Consider the following 17019-nt stretch of genomic DNA (forward strand, 5'->3'; position numbering starts at 1 on the left):
AAACACTCGGTATTTGTACATCCCTAATACTTTGGATTGGATCACACACTACCACAATCCATCTAGATAGACAGAGACTTGGCATGATGTTTCCCCCAAAAATTGCTTAGCATTGACAAAAAAAATGAGGAACCCTTTTCTGCAGCTAGGTTTTAAAATGCCCAGTATTCCCAAAAGAGGAAACATACAATATTTCTATCTGGACTCCTTTTAAAAAAAATTTGTTCAGGTAAAAAATGTATGAAGTCTACGGAGACCTGGCAGAGAGCATTTTCTATCCGACTCTGCAGAATGGGGCCAAATCAGGTGAATGGTTGGTAAAGAGGATTTGAAGTGTGCTCATTAGTACTAGATTTTGACAAATGGATTAAAAGAACAGAAAATAAATATAAATCATTTCCTTCAGAGGATTATACCGGATAATACACCACCTACTGGAGTGTAGAAGGATTTGAGATGCCAGCTCTGTATATTGTTGTATACAACTGTGTAAAGGTCACAAAAAGCCTTACTTTTAATATCATTATACAAGGGCTATTATAGTTTCTCTTTCTGTCCAGCTATATACAGTCTATATGGCTTGGGTTTTTTTTTTTTAAATACCTGACCATCATACCTAAATGAAATTGTTGAACATCCCAATAAAAAAAAAAAAAACCCAACACATGGGCATTAATAAAGATTGGCCCCCTTTGTGGCTATAGAACACCCCCACTCTTCTGGGAAGGCTTTCAACATAATTTTGGAGGATGTCTGTGAGAATGTGTGCATATTCAGCCAAAAGAGCATTTGTGAGTAGTGATGGGCTGAGAGTTTGGATCGTACATCGGCAGTTTGAGCGCTCGTTGAACGCCGAACTTTATGGGATGTTCGCGGTTTGTTTGACCGCAGACATTCCATAATTCAAAATGCCCACTTAAGCTCTGATTTGTTAAAGTCTTGCACCTGACCACAGGTCAGGTGCAAGACTTTGCCCAATCAGGGCCTGAAGGAGAAAGTTCTCTATCAGGTCCCTTCATGCTGATTGACAGCAGGCAGTGGGCGGGTGCAATAGCCAGCTTGCTATTGGCTATTGCATTTTACAATATCCAATAGCAGGCTGGGTATGGCTCCCAGCCTGCAATGAAGAGGAGGCAGGGGGTCGGGCCAGAGGAGCCGCGGCCGGATCGGATCGTAGACGAAGCCAACAGAGCAGGGGACTGGAGCCCGGGACAGCAGTGGACGGACCAGGGGACCGGAGGCCGGGACATTGAGTTCGAGTTTGTATTTGAACATTTTGGCCGTTCCAATGTTCGAATACAAACCAAATACGGGGGTGTTCGGCCAATCCCTATTTGTGAGGTCAGGTATTGATGTTCACCCCCCTGGAACCCCCGAATTCGAACTTTAGAACATGGGAAAAGTTAGAATTTGAACTCAAACTCAATGCAAGTCTATAGGGTAGGACATTGAAAATTAAATGTCCCCATTTTAAAGCCTTATATGCAATTTATTGGCCATAAAAGGTGTATGGGGATCCGGGTACTGCCCTGGGGGACAGAAATCAATGGAGAAAAAAAAACACTTATAAAAAATACTGTTTTTAAAGGAGCAGTGATTTTAACATTAAAGTGAAACAATAAAAATGAAAAATTCCTTAAATGTTGTGCCTGGGGGGTCCTCTTAAACTGCCTGTAAAGTGGCAAATCTGTACAATGTATAGAACCTGCAAGTGTATCTTCCCCACAAGCCTTGGGGCATTGGTTGAGGGGGTGCGGGCAGGGGGCTTATTCACATTGGGGTACCCCTTTAATAAAGCGAAAAGCCCGCCGAACATACAAACTGCCGATTTTCGAGTCGAACTCACGTTCGACTCCAACATCGAGCCCAACACTATTGATGTTGGATGTAAAGACCTGGCTCAGGTTCCAATCCATCCCAAAGATGTTCAGAGAGGTCAGAACTCTTGAGTTCCTCCACACCACACCCATCAAACCATGTCTTTATTGAGCTGGCTTTGTATGCGGGGACACATTTATGCTGCAACTGAAAATAGTCTTCCAGAAATAGTTGGCATAAGTTTTGAATGCCAAAACTTATAGGCAAAATTTACTTGGAAAAAAAATATTTAGGGGGTTATTCACAAAGCTGCCATAGGCAGCAATGTCAATAACCGACTCGAAGTGAAGTGAGCCGAACGGTGTTTGGCTATTCACTTCAGGCTTGTATGGCTGATTTCAGCCGTACACCGACTGAAAGCACCTGTACATCAGCTTGCCGAGGCTGGGTTCTGGTCGGCCGAACAAGCTGAGTCGGCCGAACATGCCCGAAGTGCAGAAGGAGTTCGACATCTGGATCGGCTGAGCCGAACCACCGTCAGGCTACTCGCTGCTGTTAGGCTTATTCTTATAGGGGGCCAAACAGCAGTGAGTGAATAGCCGAATGCTGCCGAGCGGCATTCAGGTAGGATACTCTGCTCGGTACCTCTGTGGTCCCGAGCAGAATAGAAAAACAGTTTAAAAAGTAGAAAAAAAATAGAAAACGATTAGCAGAGACGGAGGTGATATGAAAGCCGATTCTGCTGAGTTCTAATGGTACTGACAGATCAGCTTCCCCTGGTTACCAAGCATTACAATGAGAGCTGCTAAGCTCTCATTCTAATGCAGGGGGGAGAGGGCACCCCCCTGAAATGATGGCAGATAGCAAAGAAGCTATTGCTTCCTGTGCTATCTGCAAGTTTTCTTTTTAGTATTCTGACAGCTGCTGCCGTCAGAATAAAAACAAAATCAGCATATGAATGCATAGCTAGATTCCTACTAGCTATTTCAATTTGCAAAATCCAATAGTTACATAGTATTTGGGGTTGAAGACATAAGTCTATCAAGTCCAACCCATATAGGTCCACGCTCAACGGGCTATAGTGAATAGCCCGTACAGCAGCCCGGTCCTGGGGCCAAAGCTAGCCGAAGGATCAGCCGAAGCTACGGCTAGATCCTTCTGCAGCTATGTGAATAACCCCCTTAGAGTGTGTGCTTTTATGGGGAATGTATTTAAAGTAGTTTATTTTAGTATGTTTCCCTTTTTTGTGAATTTGGCCATTATTTGTGTATTTTAAATCAATTTTGTTGTTACGTTACTTTTATTTTTTAAATTATTTTACCTTTTCTCTGTATTTCTTTTTATTAGATTAGATAGTGTTATTATTGTTATGGCCTATTTTGCCAAACAATCTGAAGAACCTTACATTGGGGCAGGAGGCAGATGGGGAGATCTTGTTCACCTGTGTCTGGGATGAGCCACTAAGGAGCCGGTACCCAAGGTTAAAGTGGGGGATAGATGGCTGCCTGGAGGGGACCCAAGGTGGAAGTGGCAGAATAGTTGGGTGACTGGAGTGGACACACTACCATGTATTGCTGAACAGGCCTGGAATAGTTAAAAGGAGCTTCCATAACCCTCAGGAGCCATTAAAAGCCCTTTAAAAAAAAAATGTCTTTCTCCATAGACACCAATGCATTTTTGCTAAAATGGCAAAATCTTTAAGAAATTTCCTGATTTTCGCAAAAATTTGGGGTAAAAAAAAACAAACTTGCAGGGTTATTCACAAAAGGGTGAGGAGTTTGGAGAAGGCGGGAGAAGTGAACAATCTAGGACAACATAGCTGATCTGAAAACATTCTCCAATTCATCTCACTTTCCCATTCAGTTATGTTGTCCTAGATCAGTGGTGCTCATAAGGTCGATTGCGATCTACCAGTGATCACGTAGCGATCACTGGTAGATCACGATTTCCTCTCCTCCCGCCGGTGGGGCTTCTCTGGATCCCCGCTGCTCTCCCCATCTGTATGCAGCAGGGATCCGAGAAGAAGTGAAGGAACCGGCGGCGGTGGAGGGTGGAGCCGCCGTCACAGAACTATGTTATGACGAGCGGTGAAAAGAGAGAGAGACGCTCGGTCTGGATCTGACAGCCGGCGTCTCTTTCTCCTATCTATCTTGCTATGTACCGATCCTCTGCCGCTCGGCCACGCGCACGGGGGCTCAGCTACTCCTATGGATCCCCCCTGATCTCCTGGGCAGAGGCAGCGGGGGATCCGACACGAGGCACTTCAGCCGCGGAAAAGATCAGGGGGGATCCATGGGAGAAGCTGAGCCCCCGTGCGCGTGGCCAAGCGGCAGAGGATCGGTACATATCAGTGATATGTACTGGTCCTCTGTGTAGGACAAACACTGGAGCGATCAGCTGATCACTCCAGTGTTTGTAAATAACTGGGGACACATAGTACTATGTGTCCCCAGTTATAAATAAACAGGATGTGGTTTATATCACTTCCTGTTCATTCATGAGTTTCTCAATGGGGAGAAGCACTCACTACAGAGGCTCCTCCCCATTCAGAAACTGCTTGGGGTGTTTAGACCTCTAATATTTCCCCAAAGCCCCCCCTTCCTCCCCCCAACAGTATAAAAAAATACTCGGGCGCAAAAGGAGCTGGCTACGGCTATGCTCCCGCGGTGCTCGTGCGGTTGCCGACTGAATGTGTTAGACGCCGCATGTGCAACGTCGGCCACACAAGCACCACGGGAGGATAAAGGCCGTGACACACTGCGCGCGAAGCTGTGCAGAGCGAAGCAAAGTTATCCGGCACGGAGCTTTGCGTGCAGTGTGTGAGCTGAGTGCAGTCAGATGATTGACTGCACCTTCAGCCAATCGGCTCGTGCTTAACAACCGGCCAGACGTCGCATCCCGTAACGCCGGTTTATACGCTTGAGCCGATTGGCTGAAGTTGAAATTGTTCATCTTGGCACGCTCAGCTCCGCGAGCTCTCGCCAGCTGAGGTGCCCAGCGGAAAATGACATGACACACTGCTTGCAAAGGCAGCGCGCCACCGTTCCGCGCTGCTTCGCGTGCAGTGTGTCACAGCCTTAAGACGCCGGGGCCTCTAGAACGCACTGTAATGTAAGCTGGCCAACTCCCTGCGTTCAGGGGCGGGAGGGGGTGTGGGGTTGTATTGAAGTCAATGGCACCGCAGGCATGCCCCCCGCCCACGGTCCGATTGCCCGCACCCGGAACGCAGGCACATTAGTGCCTGCATTCCGGTTCAGTGTGATCTGCAAAAATAGTGCTTGCAGCATTTTTGTGGATCGCACTGGACTGTAACGCAGGCACTAATGTGCCTGGGTTCCGGGTGCATGCAATAGCACTGTGGGCGAGGGGCCTGTCTGCGGTGCCATTGACTTCAATGCACCGCCAGCCCCCTCCCGCCCCTGATTGCAGGTGTTTGAAAAGTAGATCTCCAGATGAAAAATTGTTGGCGCCCCTGGCCTAGATTGTTCCCTTCTCCTGCCTTCTCCAAACTCTTCACCCTTTTGTGAAAAGCCCCGTCGGCTTCACTCGTCACTACTTTAGACCAACACACAAAAATTCACACCGTTATTAACAATAAAATTTTATTTCAATTTTTCATCTTTGCACACTGCATAAGCCACAACCACAAACACCGTCAAGCGTTATGTAGAAAAATAGAAGTACCATATCAGCAATGATGACCTGATAATAATTCCAAGCAATTATACTTTATGTATGCTACTAGTAACCAGCCAGTAACAAGCCGCCACAGTGACTGTACGCATTACATTCATTATATTGTATAAGCGAAAGGGATTAAAGTTTCTATTTTCCATGACACAACTTCACAACAATTTTGCACTGATTTTTCTTATTTTTATTATATATAAACTTTGAAAAGCCCTTGAAAACCATTTGACTTGACGCCTGTTTGTGTCACTAACTGAAATTTACTTTAGGTGATATTTACTCAAAATTTTTTCAAGACGATTGCAGGTCTCTGTTGACATTTACCGTCGAGAGACACTCTAGGCACTGCAATCAGAAGCTTATTTTCTCCTTGAGATTTAAATAGTCCGTAACAGAATAGATTATGGAAGTGTTTCTTTTCGCTCACTGACATTTTTAAATTTAAACGCCTCAGGTTATGATAACCCGAGAGCAACATAAATTGTCATAACGTCCAAAGGGGGGAAAAAAATGTACGAGACTTAATACTGCAATTGCCAAACATGTTTATGCTTCTAGAATTCAATGGAAATCCTTAAAGCTTCCGGTTAGTTGTGTCAAAATCTGGACATTGGAATCAATATTTATTTCCTACAAAATAAAATGTCAGTATCGTGAACTTGGCATTTTTTTTTCTGTTTCCAAACATTTGTGTGCCTTAGAGGTAAATGTTAGAAGTGGTTCTAGGTATTTTAGGCAAAATCAATTTTAGGAGTGCCTAGATTTTTTATATAATTTACTAAAAAACAAAACAAAAAGAATAAAATAAAAAATGAACAGAAAATAATGCAGATAAGCAAAATGTTTTTTTTTTTACTTCTATAATTTATAAAATTATTGTAACAGTAATTTGTGTAATTTCTGCTTTTCCAGGGCAATGTCGAGTTAACCTATTAGTGATTTAAAGAGTTTAAAGGAAGCAGAAGTAGTCCAACAAGGCGCCTTTTCACCTTCTTACAGAGTTACCTTCTCAATTAGGAATCTATCTTCTGTGTGAATATCTGACCCTAGCTTCATATTTTTTTTTCCTTACTGGGGGGCCTGCCTTTAAAGCTTAACTACAGGCAACTATAAAAGACTCAAATAATACAGCTCTGTATACTTTAATACAGTAAACTCCCCGTTATCCAGCATCCACGGGGATTGGTAGATTCTGCATAAATGTAGATTCTGGTTGCCTAAAAATAGGTCTAACTATTGCTATACCCCGTACTATACCATAACAAACTCTGCATTGACTTCATATTAATATTGAAATGTAGTAATAAAAGCAAATTAAGACAAATAGACTCACAATCATTTACAGGAAAATACATGCTGCAGATCAGAAGAACAGTGAGTAAATAAGGGATTTTTTTTGTGGTTAGATGAGAGTTCTGGTTAGTTGAATGCTGGATAACTGAGTTCACAGTACATATTGAATCAATACACGATTAAAGTGACACTAAACTCTGGAGTTAAACCTTACTAATACATTCAATACCTCAACTATTAACAACAATGTATCTTATTTGTGTATCACTCGGCTGTAGATCCTCCAATCATCTGTGAATTGGTGCTGACACTGTCCTTCTGGAGGGGGGCTACTTGTGTTCCCCATGGTCCCTGTGTGTTGTAAAGTAGTCACCGGTCCAAGCTCACTCCTGTGATGGACTACAATCTCAATACAAATGAGTAAACTAAACATGATATTGTAGTCCATCCCGGGAGCGAGCTTGGAGCGGTGACTACTTTACAACACACACAGGGACCATGGGGAACAAAAGTAGCCCCCCTCCAGAAGGAAGGACAGTATCGGCACCAATTCAGAGATGATTGGAGGATCTACAGCCGAGTGATACACAAAAAAGATATATTGTTGTTAATAGTTAAGGTAGTTGGATGTATTTTTAACGTTTAACTCCTGAGTTTACGGTCACTTTAAATATTTTTTGGGGGGATATTTTGAATGGAACACGACATCAGGATTATTGCCTGTTATGTTTGGGCAAGCCTAGTAAACTTTTTAAAACAACATAAATTAAATTAGAATACAAAACAGAAATGCAATAAAAATACTAAACGTCAAGTATTTCAAATAGGTTTAAAAAAACCCGCTATCCCACTTGTATGGATATTTGTAAACAAACAAAAAGAGGCTTAGATAGTAATCAATGGCAAGAAAAATGACAGCAACAATTTTTTGTAGGTGGTTTTAATAAAACAGCAATTTTAAACCACAGTGATATGAAGAGGTTTGGGCGCCCTTGGGTGAATATTGCATTTCACTGCTATTTTAACTGAAAAGTTAAGAGAACATGTGCAGGGAATAATTTAAGCAAAAACTAAGCAATGGTTGCTTGCTGGTTTTAAAGAGTAACTTCACGTTTTTGAGAAAAAATACATTTAAAAAAATAATCTCTGGGTGATCTGTATACAATACAATAATTGTACCAAACTTTGTTCCAGATTCCTGTCTGTTTTTGTTCTGTTTTGCTGCAGAATGTCCTTTCCAAACTGATCCCTGAATGGGAGGGTCTGGGTTTATTATAATCAGCTGGTAGACTTGGTGTGTTGTAATGAGGACAGGTGCAGTGTCAGCATCCCTTTAGTTGTAAAATAGACCCTTAGGTGAGTGCCTCACAAAAAAATACAATTCCTATTGCAAAGGGAGGCCAAAAATGATACTTGAAGCTTAGTGAGGACCTCTGGGAAAATAAGTCAGCCAATCACAGAAGCAGGAAGTTACATTTCTGGGGGCATACCATACTACAACTATGTATGGAATGCCTCCAGGTTGCCATATTGCATTGACAGATTTAGAACATTGCAGCAGCTGCAGTTTTAAATGGAAAGCTAATTTTTAATAACAATAAAATACAAAATGGTAAATTACAAAATGTGTATATATATAATTTTAAAGTGGAGTTACCCTTTGAATGTCATTTTCTGCAGTACATGCAAGTTGAGCCTCAAATATATCTGCATTCGATGTAATAAGGAGTGTAAAATAATTTCAAAAGTTCTTTATTTAAATTCTGAAAACTTTTGATTCGCAAGGTGTCCAAATGTTTGCGCTTGCATTATTCTAAGAAATGTACAAATATGGGCAAATCACGCTTAGTGGCTTTGTGTTGCCCACCTTTTCCTCCCAAGCTTCAGTTAGGGCATCATTAATATGAAAAGGCCATATAGGGAGGCTTTTGCGGGAGTGGTGGTGGGAAATAATACCAATTTAACAGCAAACATTTAGATTTGCATGAAAATTCAGATCATTTGGGGTGCCCAAACCTGAGCACATGGCTGCGGCTTAGAAAATTATCTTCTGTACAATCAGGGTCAAAGAATATATATGAACCTTGGGAGGCGGGCTTTAATTTATAGTATACTTGGTCCTGTGATTGAGCCATAGCCATTGTATGCTGCCATGTAGGTGTCAAGAAATTATTTTATTGATATATATATATATATAATATGTTTTTTTATTTTAATGTAAAGTGCATTTGACCTAGCCCTAAAAATGCATCCTAGCAACTAGGGATGTTCACATACCAGTGCCGATACTTGGCATTTTCACGAGAACTGCCAGAGTTGCATCTGCAACCGGGCTCTGGCGTTCCACCGCTGTCCTGAAATCATTAGTCTGTATTGTTTTTGAAAAACGGTCACATGATCATAAACTAGAATGCATCAGTACTCGTATCTGTGAAGACTTGGACAAGTATCAGTACTTGAAAAAATGGTATCGGTTCATTATATATAATCATACATTAAAACAGGGATGCATCATTTCGAGGAGCTCCGTATGCTCCTTAAAAATGGCAGCTGCCTCCTAACTTGAGTTTTTCTCTAGCCTAGTAGCTGGAAAAGTATCTGTACTTGTACTAAGTGCAGTACTTGGTATCTGTGCATTCCTACTAGCGACCGATGATACGAGTGGTTGCCAGTAGGAAGGCACCTCTGACTCCTACCAACCAATGACTCCTCTGTAGTCATTGGCTGGTAGGACCGCTGAGCATTTTTAGGGCTAGGTCAAGGACTGAAGAGGAACATGGTCTGGACCCGATCGCCTACCTGTGCTGGGCTATAGCTTGCAGTGGACGCGCCAGCCTTGGAGGCCGATGCATCCACTGTCAGCAAGCCATAAATGAACACAGGTTGGTGACTGGTCCATGTGCAGACTGTAGGACAGACTGCCACAGACCAAGGGAATGCCCTGGTCTCTGTTAACTGAAGCATTTGTAGGCCAGGTCAGCTTCACTTTATTTAATTGCATAAATCAAGAAATGTTTCTATGGAAGGAAAAAACATTCTCCATTCATAAACTACCTCCTTTTGTTGCCCCGCTCTTTGATAAATATCTGGGGAAAGGAAAATATTTTAGAAGCGGCTCTACATAGGTAAATAAATTACAAACACATTTTATATATTGCAGTATATGTGGCTAATACTGTAGGATGCGGATTAAATATCTGTTCTGCGGTATTAGTATCACAAACTTACAATAAAAATCATTTCAATGATAACGTATTTATAACATTCAAGCAGATATACATTACATTTTGTACAAATTTTTATAGTGGAGGCAATCCCAGATAAGTTTAATTGACACAATTTACATCAGATAGGGCCTGCTTTATAAGCAGAGGATGTATGCCACACTATTGGAACTCTTCACTGAGCCGTTATTGCTAGAATGTTAAATATGAGTGGACGGTGTATGTATTGTAAAAAAATACCTCTCGTTGCTGGTAGCATCCCGAGTTATTTACACCATAGAAAATTACTATACACCGTAGGTCTATTCTATTTGTTTTTGCTCCATTGCACATACATAATAATAACAACAATGATAATACTAATAATACTAATACAAATTATAATTATTATTAGTATTATAATAATTATTTACAATTAAATCATGGCAAACACATCAAAAAATGGATTCCCATGTAGACAAAAATATACCCGTGTTTCAATGATGGTGTCTAAGCCTCTACAAAGAATAATTTGATATAAATGGATAGAAAGAATATATATCGATTAAAGTGAAATAAATTATGAAGATATTCTGAAAATGCTTCTACAAAAATATTTTCAGATTTAGTTTTTTTTAAGCCTTTAAATAGCACGGCTGAAAATGATCACACCAAATAAATTATTTACAAATTAATAAAGATGCAGTGCAGTTAAACCACCTAAACCTTTGTCTCCAAAGTCTTTTTTTAGTGGAAAATCTTTTTTTGTTTTTTGTCTTTTTTTGTTTGCGATTTCGTTCACAGACCTAAAATAGATTTCTAATATTTGATCTATTTTTTTCCTCCAATGAAAAACAAAAAATTTACAAAGTAAACTTTAATTACCAGGCACTATATAAATATGAAGCATTGTGGTACCAAAGGAAGGAACATTAATGTACAGAGAGAAGAATAAGACTATCAAGCAGTAGGGAAGCAAAAAATATCTCCGTTAACAAAATAAAGTTATGCAAAAAATTGACCAATTTTGTAATTGCCAAAAAGTGGAATATTTTTTTATTTTTTATTTTAAGGTAAACGTACTGCCACCAAAATGCCAGTTGGTAGTACACAACCCATGATAGCTTATGTAAAAAAAATATTATGCTATTTTGCATGTGTATATTGGAGAAAACAGAAGTGATAAATAAAACGTTTTAAATAAACCTTCTATTAGTCTAAATATCTAATATATAATGGGCACATAATTGGTATTGCATGTCCATACATAAAAGAATTTGCTTCCATACATACTGCAGGCCTTTCCAGTGGGTTACGCACTGGGAATTGCATTATAGGATAAGGGGTGTTAATGTTTGTTAGTTATGTTATTTTATATATAAAAGCTGTGGCCAAAAACATTCCAAAGTCAAAAATGTCTGGATGGGTTATTCGTTATCTGTATAATGTAGGGCGTTTGTCAACCTTTTTTTTTTAAGTCATGGCACCCTTTAAAAGTATGCAGAATCTTGAGGCACCCCAGTCTAAAATGTCATATATCTTGAAGGGGGACCCCACATAAAAACACCCAAAAAAAACAGTTCCCCCTTAATATTGAAGTGCCCTCTTCAACTCAAGATTTCCCCCCCTTCACATCAGAGTCAGCCTTTGCATCAGTAGCCCCCCTTCAAATCAGAAGCCCCACTTTCATATCAGATTCCCTCCCTTTCCCATTAGAGTTCTCATTTTATGTCAGGAGCCCCATTACGAGTCTTCATTCCCCCTTCACATCAGAGTCACTCTTTGTATCAGTAGCCCCCCTTCACATCAAAGTCACCCTTTGTATCAGTAGCCCCCCTTTACGAGCCCCACTTTCATATCAAAGTCACCCTTTGCATCAGTAGCCCCCCTTCACTTCAGAGTCACCCTTTGTATCAGTAGCCCCCCTTCACATCAGAAGCCCCACTTTCATATCAGATTTCCCATTTTACAACAGGGGCCCCTTTCATATCGGTCTTCATTCCCCCTTCTCATTAGAGTCACTCTTTGTATCAGTAGCCCCCCTTCACAATAGGTGCCCCTCTTTCACAGAGTTCCCATTTTCTACAGGGGCCCCTTTCATATTGGTCTTCATTCCCCCTTCACATTACATTGCCACTACCACTAAATTTTGAGGCACCCCTAAGGAGGCCAGAAGGCACACCGCTGTGCCACGGCACCCTGGTTGAGAAAGGCTGATCTAGTCGATCTGGTGATGTGTAATTTGCATCCGCTCCATCTCTCAGCCCTTCCCGAGTCAAGCCCCCAATTATTTTAGGGTAACAAGAAAACTACCTGTAGACACATATAGGAAAATTGCCTTCAAGTTTATAAAATGGGGAACTATAGCTAATTAATGCATAACAACAAATGTGAAATCATTATTAGGACATTTACACCACCAGAGGTTCTGAATTAAGGGTGCAGATGGGTGCAGTACTCGATTTGACACAACATTTTGACTTTTAGAGTAAAAGTTATAAAATAATCATATTACTTATATACAATGCTACAGAAGTGTTCTTCAGGAAAAAAAACAAAACCTCAAATTATTGAAGGGAGACCCATTTTGTATCCATGTTTTTGCTGATATTTCAGTTTTTCAGTAGTATAGACACTCCTGGTTCGGGTGACTTTTTGGTTTACAGGTATAGTGGACAATCCCTACTCTTAGAATCCGGTGCTATTTGAAGTAGCTCAGACCAGCCACGAGAAAAAACTTCTCCAAAAAGAGCTCGGAGTCCAGCACAGCGATGTGAGCAGCTCGTCCAATCAAGGTGTTGGCGGTGTTTGGCAGGGCATGGAAAACGTTGTGCCTGATCAGAGTGCAGTCCTTGGAGTCTATCACTGGCTGTAGAAGATTGTTGATCATTTCCGTGTAGATGGGACCTGGAAGAAAAAACATTGAATTTGCATTTTGGTCATGATAATTGGTGTTGCTGGGTCTTGGATGCTCTATGGGTAGGATCGAGGTTCTGATTCACTGCTACAATGGGTTTGTGGGGCGAATTCCCAGGATTCGCAAATCACAAACTTTTGGCCCGAAAAGTTCAGAGCTTCACAGTGCCAGGACCGGATGCAAACACTTTCTTCAGAGTATATACCAGTGAGTTGGTTCACCTCCTAGCAGCCTCTTTTCCCATAAGGCAAGTACGTCTACCGGTACTCAGATGCCCTTAGGCCTTAGACTATATACTCTGACTATAAATGTTGCAGGCAGCCCCCAGGTGCAGGGCACTAGTACTGACCGTTGACAAGGTACAAGACAAACAGAAAGCAAGACAGAAGACAGGAACAGGATTGAAGATACAAGAAATAACTAGAATTAAAGATACAAAGCAAGACTAGGATTCAAGACCAAGACAGTTACAGGATTCAAGACACAGGGGGGGATAAAAGGTACAAGGCAAGACTAGGATTCAAGATCAAGACGTGACTACGATACAAGATCTAGACGGGTACAGGATTCAAGACACAAGGTAGGTACAGAATTCAAGATACAAGACAGGTACAAGGTTCAAGATATACAAGAGCAAGATACAGGCTTGTGTAGACAGAACTAGACTGGACTATCACTATTCCAAAGCCGTGGGTGAGTGATGCTTAAAAAAGGCACCAATAACCAATCCCTAAGGCCGAGTAGTGTATGGTCGAGCTCATTAGCCCACAGATGAAGAGGTGCCGAGGGTGTGTGGCCAGGCTTATTAGCCCACAGATGATGGAGTGGTGCTGAGGGTTTGTGGCCAGGCTCATTAGCCCACAGATGATGAAGAGGTGCTGAGGTTGTATGTCCAGGCTCATTGGCTCACAGATTATGGAGAGGTGCTAAGGGTATATGGCCAGGCCCATTAGCCCACAGATGACAGAGGTGCTGAGGTTGTATGGCCAGGCTCATGATGAGTCCATGGTTGACAAGAGTGGGATATGTTCAGTGTCAACAAGCAACCACCTGAGGGAGCTGAGAGGTTGCAATAGCCATAGGAGCATCAGACATGCTCCTTACACGCAGCAAAAAAAAGGCAACTACAATGCAGTGTGTAGCCTGTGCCCCTGGTCAGAGCCAAAAACATATCATTTGAAGGAATGGATAACCTAGCCCCCACCCTTTATAGTGCCCAGCTTTTATTTGACATTACTTTGCTTACTAGACCTACACAAGTCCAAAATTGAACAACAAGCTTCAATGGGGTTTACCACTAAGTTCCCAAAAACTGTCTACTGAACCCAGGTGTATTTGCTCATCCCTATTTATAAACAAAGCAAACTCAACAAAGAGGATCCCTCAAAGCACAGCTTACACAGTGCTGTGGATTCTCTCTCTACCTTGATGACAGCGCTGGGTACCTGCACAGCCAATGGCCAACTACCAGTGCTGTCACCTGGAAGGAAGAGCTAGTCGCATGGTCCCTATATCTGGAAGTACTGGATCTTCTGGCTGGTAAAGTGATTTCTTTGGATCTTCTTCCTTTCTTTCCTGCAACAGCAGTCTTCAATGCTACAGTAAGCAGTGATGATAGCAGTGCCACTGTCCGCAGTATTGTAATGTGAGCCTAGGCCGGCATGATGATGTGCACTCTACATGATGTGCGTAATGATGAAGTGGGTTAAATGATGATAGCCATCACTTAGCCTGAAAGTTGGCCAGCACTAAATTTTGGGGTACTAAGTCTGTGGGGGAAACCATCAAAAGGGGAGATAATTTATGCAGCAAAAGCTGCTTTTTTTATGTTTTATCATGCTACTGGAGTTGTGCTTTAAACTGAAGCCATCAAAGATTAGCAAAATATAAGATTTTCCAACCAGTTTTTACCGTGCATTATAAGGTACCTGTATGCTTGTCCTTAATGGCGTTTTTGCACATTTCAATCCTTGCTGAGTGAAAAGGAACATACCGATCTTGAGGAGACGCCACCAAAACAACATTTTTGAAATACTGAAGGCCTGTTGACAAAAAATGCATAGCTCAGAGTATATAGATATATGCAAAGAAAGTCAAAATCAGCACTTTACTAAACAAACACCTTGGTGCCTAACACAAAACAAATAATGCAGCAACAGGTATTGTAGGCACTCAAAGGGTTTCCCTATGTGAACAAGGAGGGACAGTATAGTAGCTTTATTGCACCAACGCATATGCAAGTCACAGCCCGCCTTTCTCAAGGCAGACAAGTGGACTGTGACTCGCTCTGAAACATCGGTGCAATAAAACTATTATACTGTCCTCTTTGTTCACTCATAGAACTGCCTACAATACTTGTTGCTATAAAGTCCCAGAGGTAGCAACCACACTTGGTAAATGCCTGTTTGCTCATTCACAAAATACCCAAACAAATTCAAAGTAGATAATGAGCGAAGTCAAAGCATCAGCATTTTATTGGCAATGTTTTGAGGGAGCTCAGTCCATCTTTATCAACACACTTGTGGACGGAGCTCTGTTGACAATAAAATGCTGATGCCATGACTTATCTCCGCTGCAAGACCCGTTAGTGTCTCTATACCTACTTTAGATATACATGTTGAAATTATACAGGTGAAACTCGATTAGAATATCGTGCAAAAGTAATTGCAGTAAGTGCTAGTACAGAGAAACATCGGTTGGTTGATCCAGTAAGCCCCTCACGCTCGCTGTTTGAGCTGCCAGAATTACCTCAACTGTATTGCTATGCCAAGCAGTGTTGAGGTCCTGCCCTAGTCCCCCCTTGCTGAACTACAGAACCCTTCCTATTTCTCACCCTTCTTTGTCCTTCACCACATGCATATATGGATTTCTTTGTCAGCACAACAATGCTGCTGCCTTGACGTCCAAGAGCCTGCACTATATTGTGTATAGCGAAAGGGCTTTTGGTAGATGTAGCTCTGAGGGTGTGCCTACACCAAAAGAAAATGATCAAGGATGACCTGCTTATTGTCACAGCTCAGTGAATTAAAGGAGAACTATGAGGCGAGTGCTTTTCACTCACCTCATAGTTCTAGCCGACCTGTGACAATGAGACTGTCACAGGTCGGCTCAGTAGATCGGGAGGTGAGCGAACACATACCGGCGTTCGCTCACCTCTCGATCCTATTGTCTGCCTTCGTGGTCTGTGCTCATCTTTCAATTGTAGTTGGTTTTAGAGGCTTTAAAGCAATAATTGGCTAACTTCAATAAATAGAACTTCATCTCAGAGCTATGGTACCCTAAACTCCCTACACCCCACTCTCCCCAAAACCACTTGGTCGGCAGCTCGGTTGCTCACTGCATCTCGCCCAGCTGACAGCTCAGCTACCATTTTCTTTAGGCTGTGTCAGGTGATGAAAAATGTAGGGACGGCCCTGGCTATCGCATAAGGGCTTGTAAGATAAGTGTAAAGGAGAAGCTTCCCTCAATCAATGCAGGCACTGCTCTGCTTGAGGTCTTGTAAGTGACTTTTGTGTGTTACATAATACTGACCCCTGCACACTGTAGTACAGAGTGCAGGGGTCAGGAGTGTGTAAATTACACACTCCTGACCCCTGCACTCTGTACTTCACACACTCCTGACCCCTGCACTCTGTGTGTTACATATTACTGACCCTAGTATTCTGTGCAATACATACTTCTGATCCCTACACTCTGTGCATTACATAACAATGACCACTGTATTCTGTACAATACGTACTCCTGACCCCTGTACTCTGTACATTACATACTCCTGAGCTGTACACTTTGTACAGGGAGTCAGTAGTATGTAACGCACAAAGTGTAGAGGTCAGGAGTATGTAATGTACAGAGTAGGGGTCAGTAGTACCGTATGTAATGCACAAAGTGTAGGGGTCACGACATGTAATGCACAGCCTGCATGTTGCCAATAGTATGTAATACATGGAGTGCAGTAGTAAGTAGTATGTAATGCACAGAGTGCAAGGGTCAGTAGTAGATGATGTAGAGTGCAGACATCAGTAGTGTGTAATGTACAGTGTGTGTTACATACTACTGACTCCCTGTACACTGTACATTGCACACTTCTGATATCTGCAC

At 41.9% G+C, this 17019-nt stretch overlaps 1 protein-coding gene across 1 annotated transcript in view; it reads right to left on the reverse strand.

Moving 5' to 3' along the window:
- Positions 1 to 12607: 12607 nt before the first annotated feature.
- FAM135B (family with sequence similarity 135 member B) overlaps positions 12608 to 17019 on the reverse strand; it is a 54083-nt gene continuing 49671 nt past the window's right edge. The window contains exons 18-19 of the mRNA XM_018562706.1: positions 14850 to 14963; positions 12608 to 12911 (exon numbers count right to left, since the gene is read on the reverse strand). Of these exons, the coding sequence (XP_018418208.1) occupies positions 12706 to 12911; positions 14850 to 14963 (320 nt within the window). The 3' untranslated portion in view covers positions 12608 to 12705. The remainder of the gene's footprint in view (positions 12912 to 14849; positions 14964 to 17019) is intronic.

The sequence above is a fragment of the Nanorana parkeri genome, unplaced genomic scaffold, assembly GCF_000935625.1.
Source record: "Nanorana parkeri isolate BGI_ZX_2015 unplaced genomic scaffold, ASM93562v1 scaffold593, whole genome shotgun sequence".
NCBI lineage: Eukaryota > Metazoa > Chordata > Amphibia > Anura > Dicroglossidae > Nanorana > Nanorana parkeri.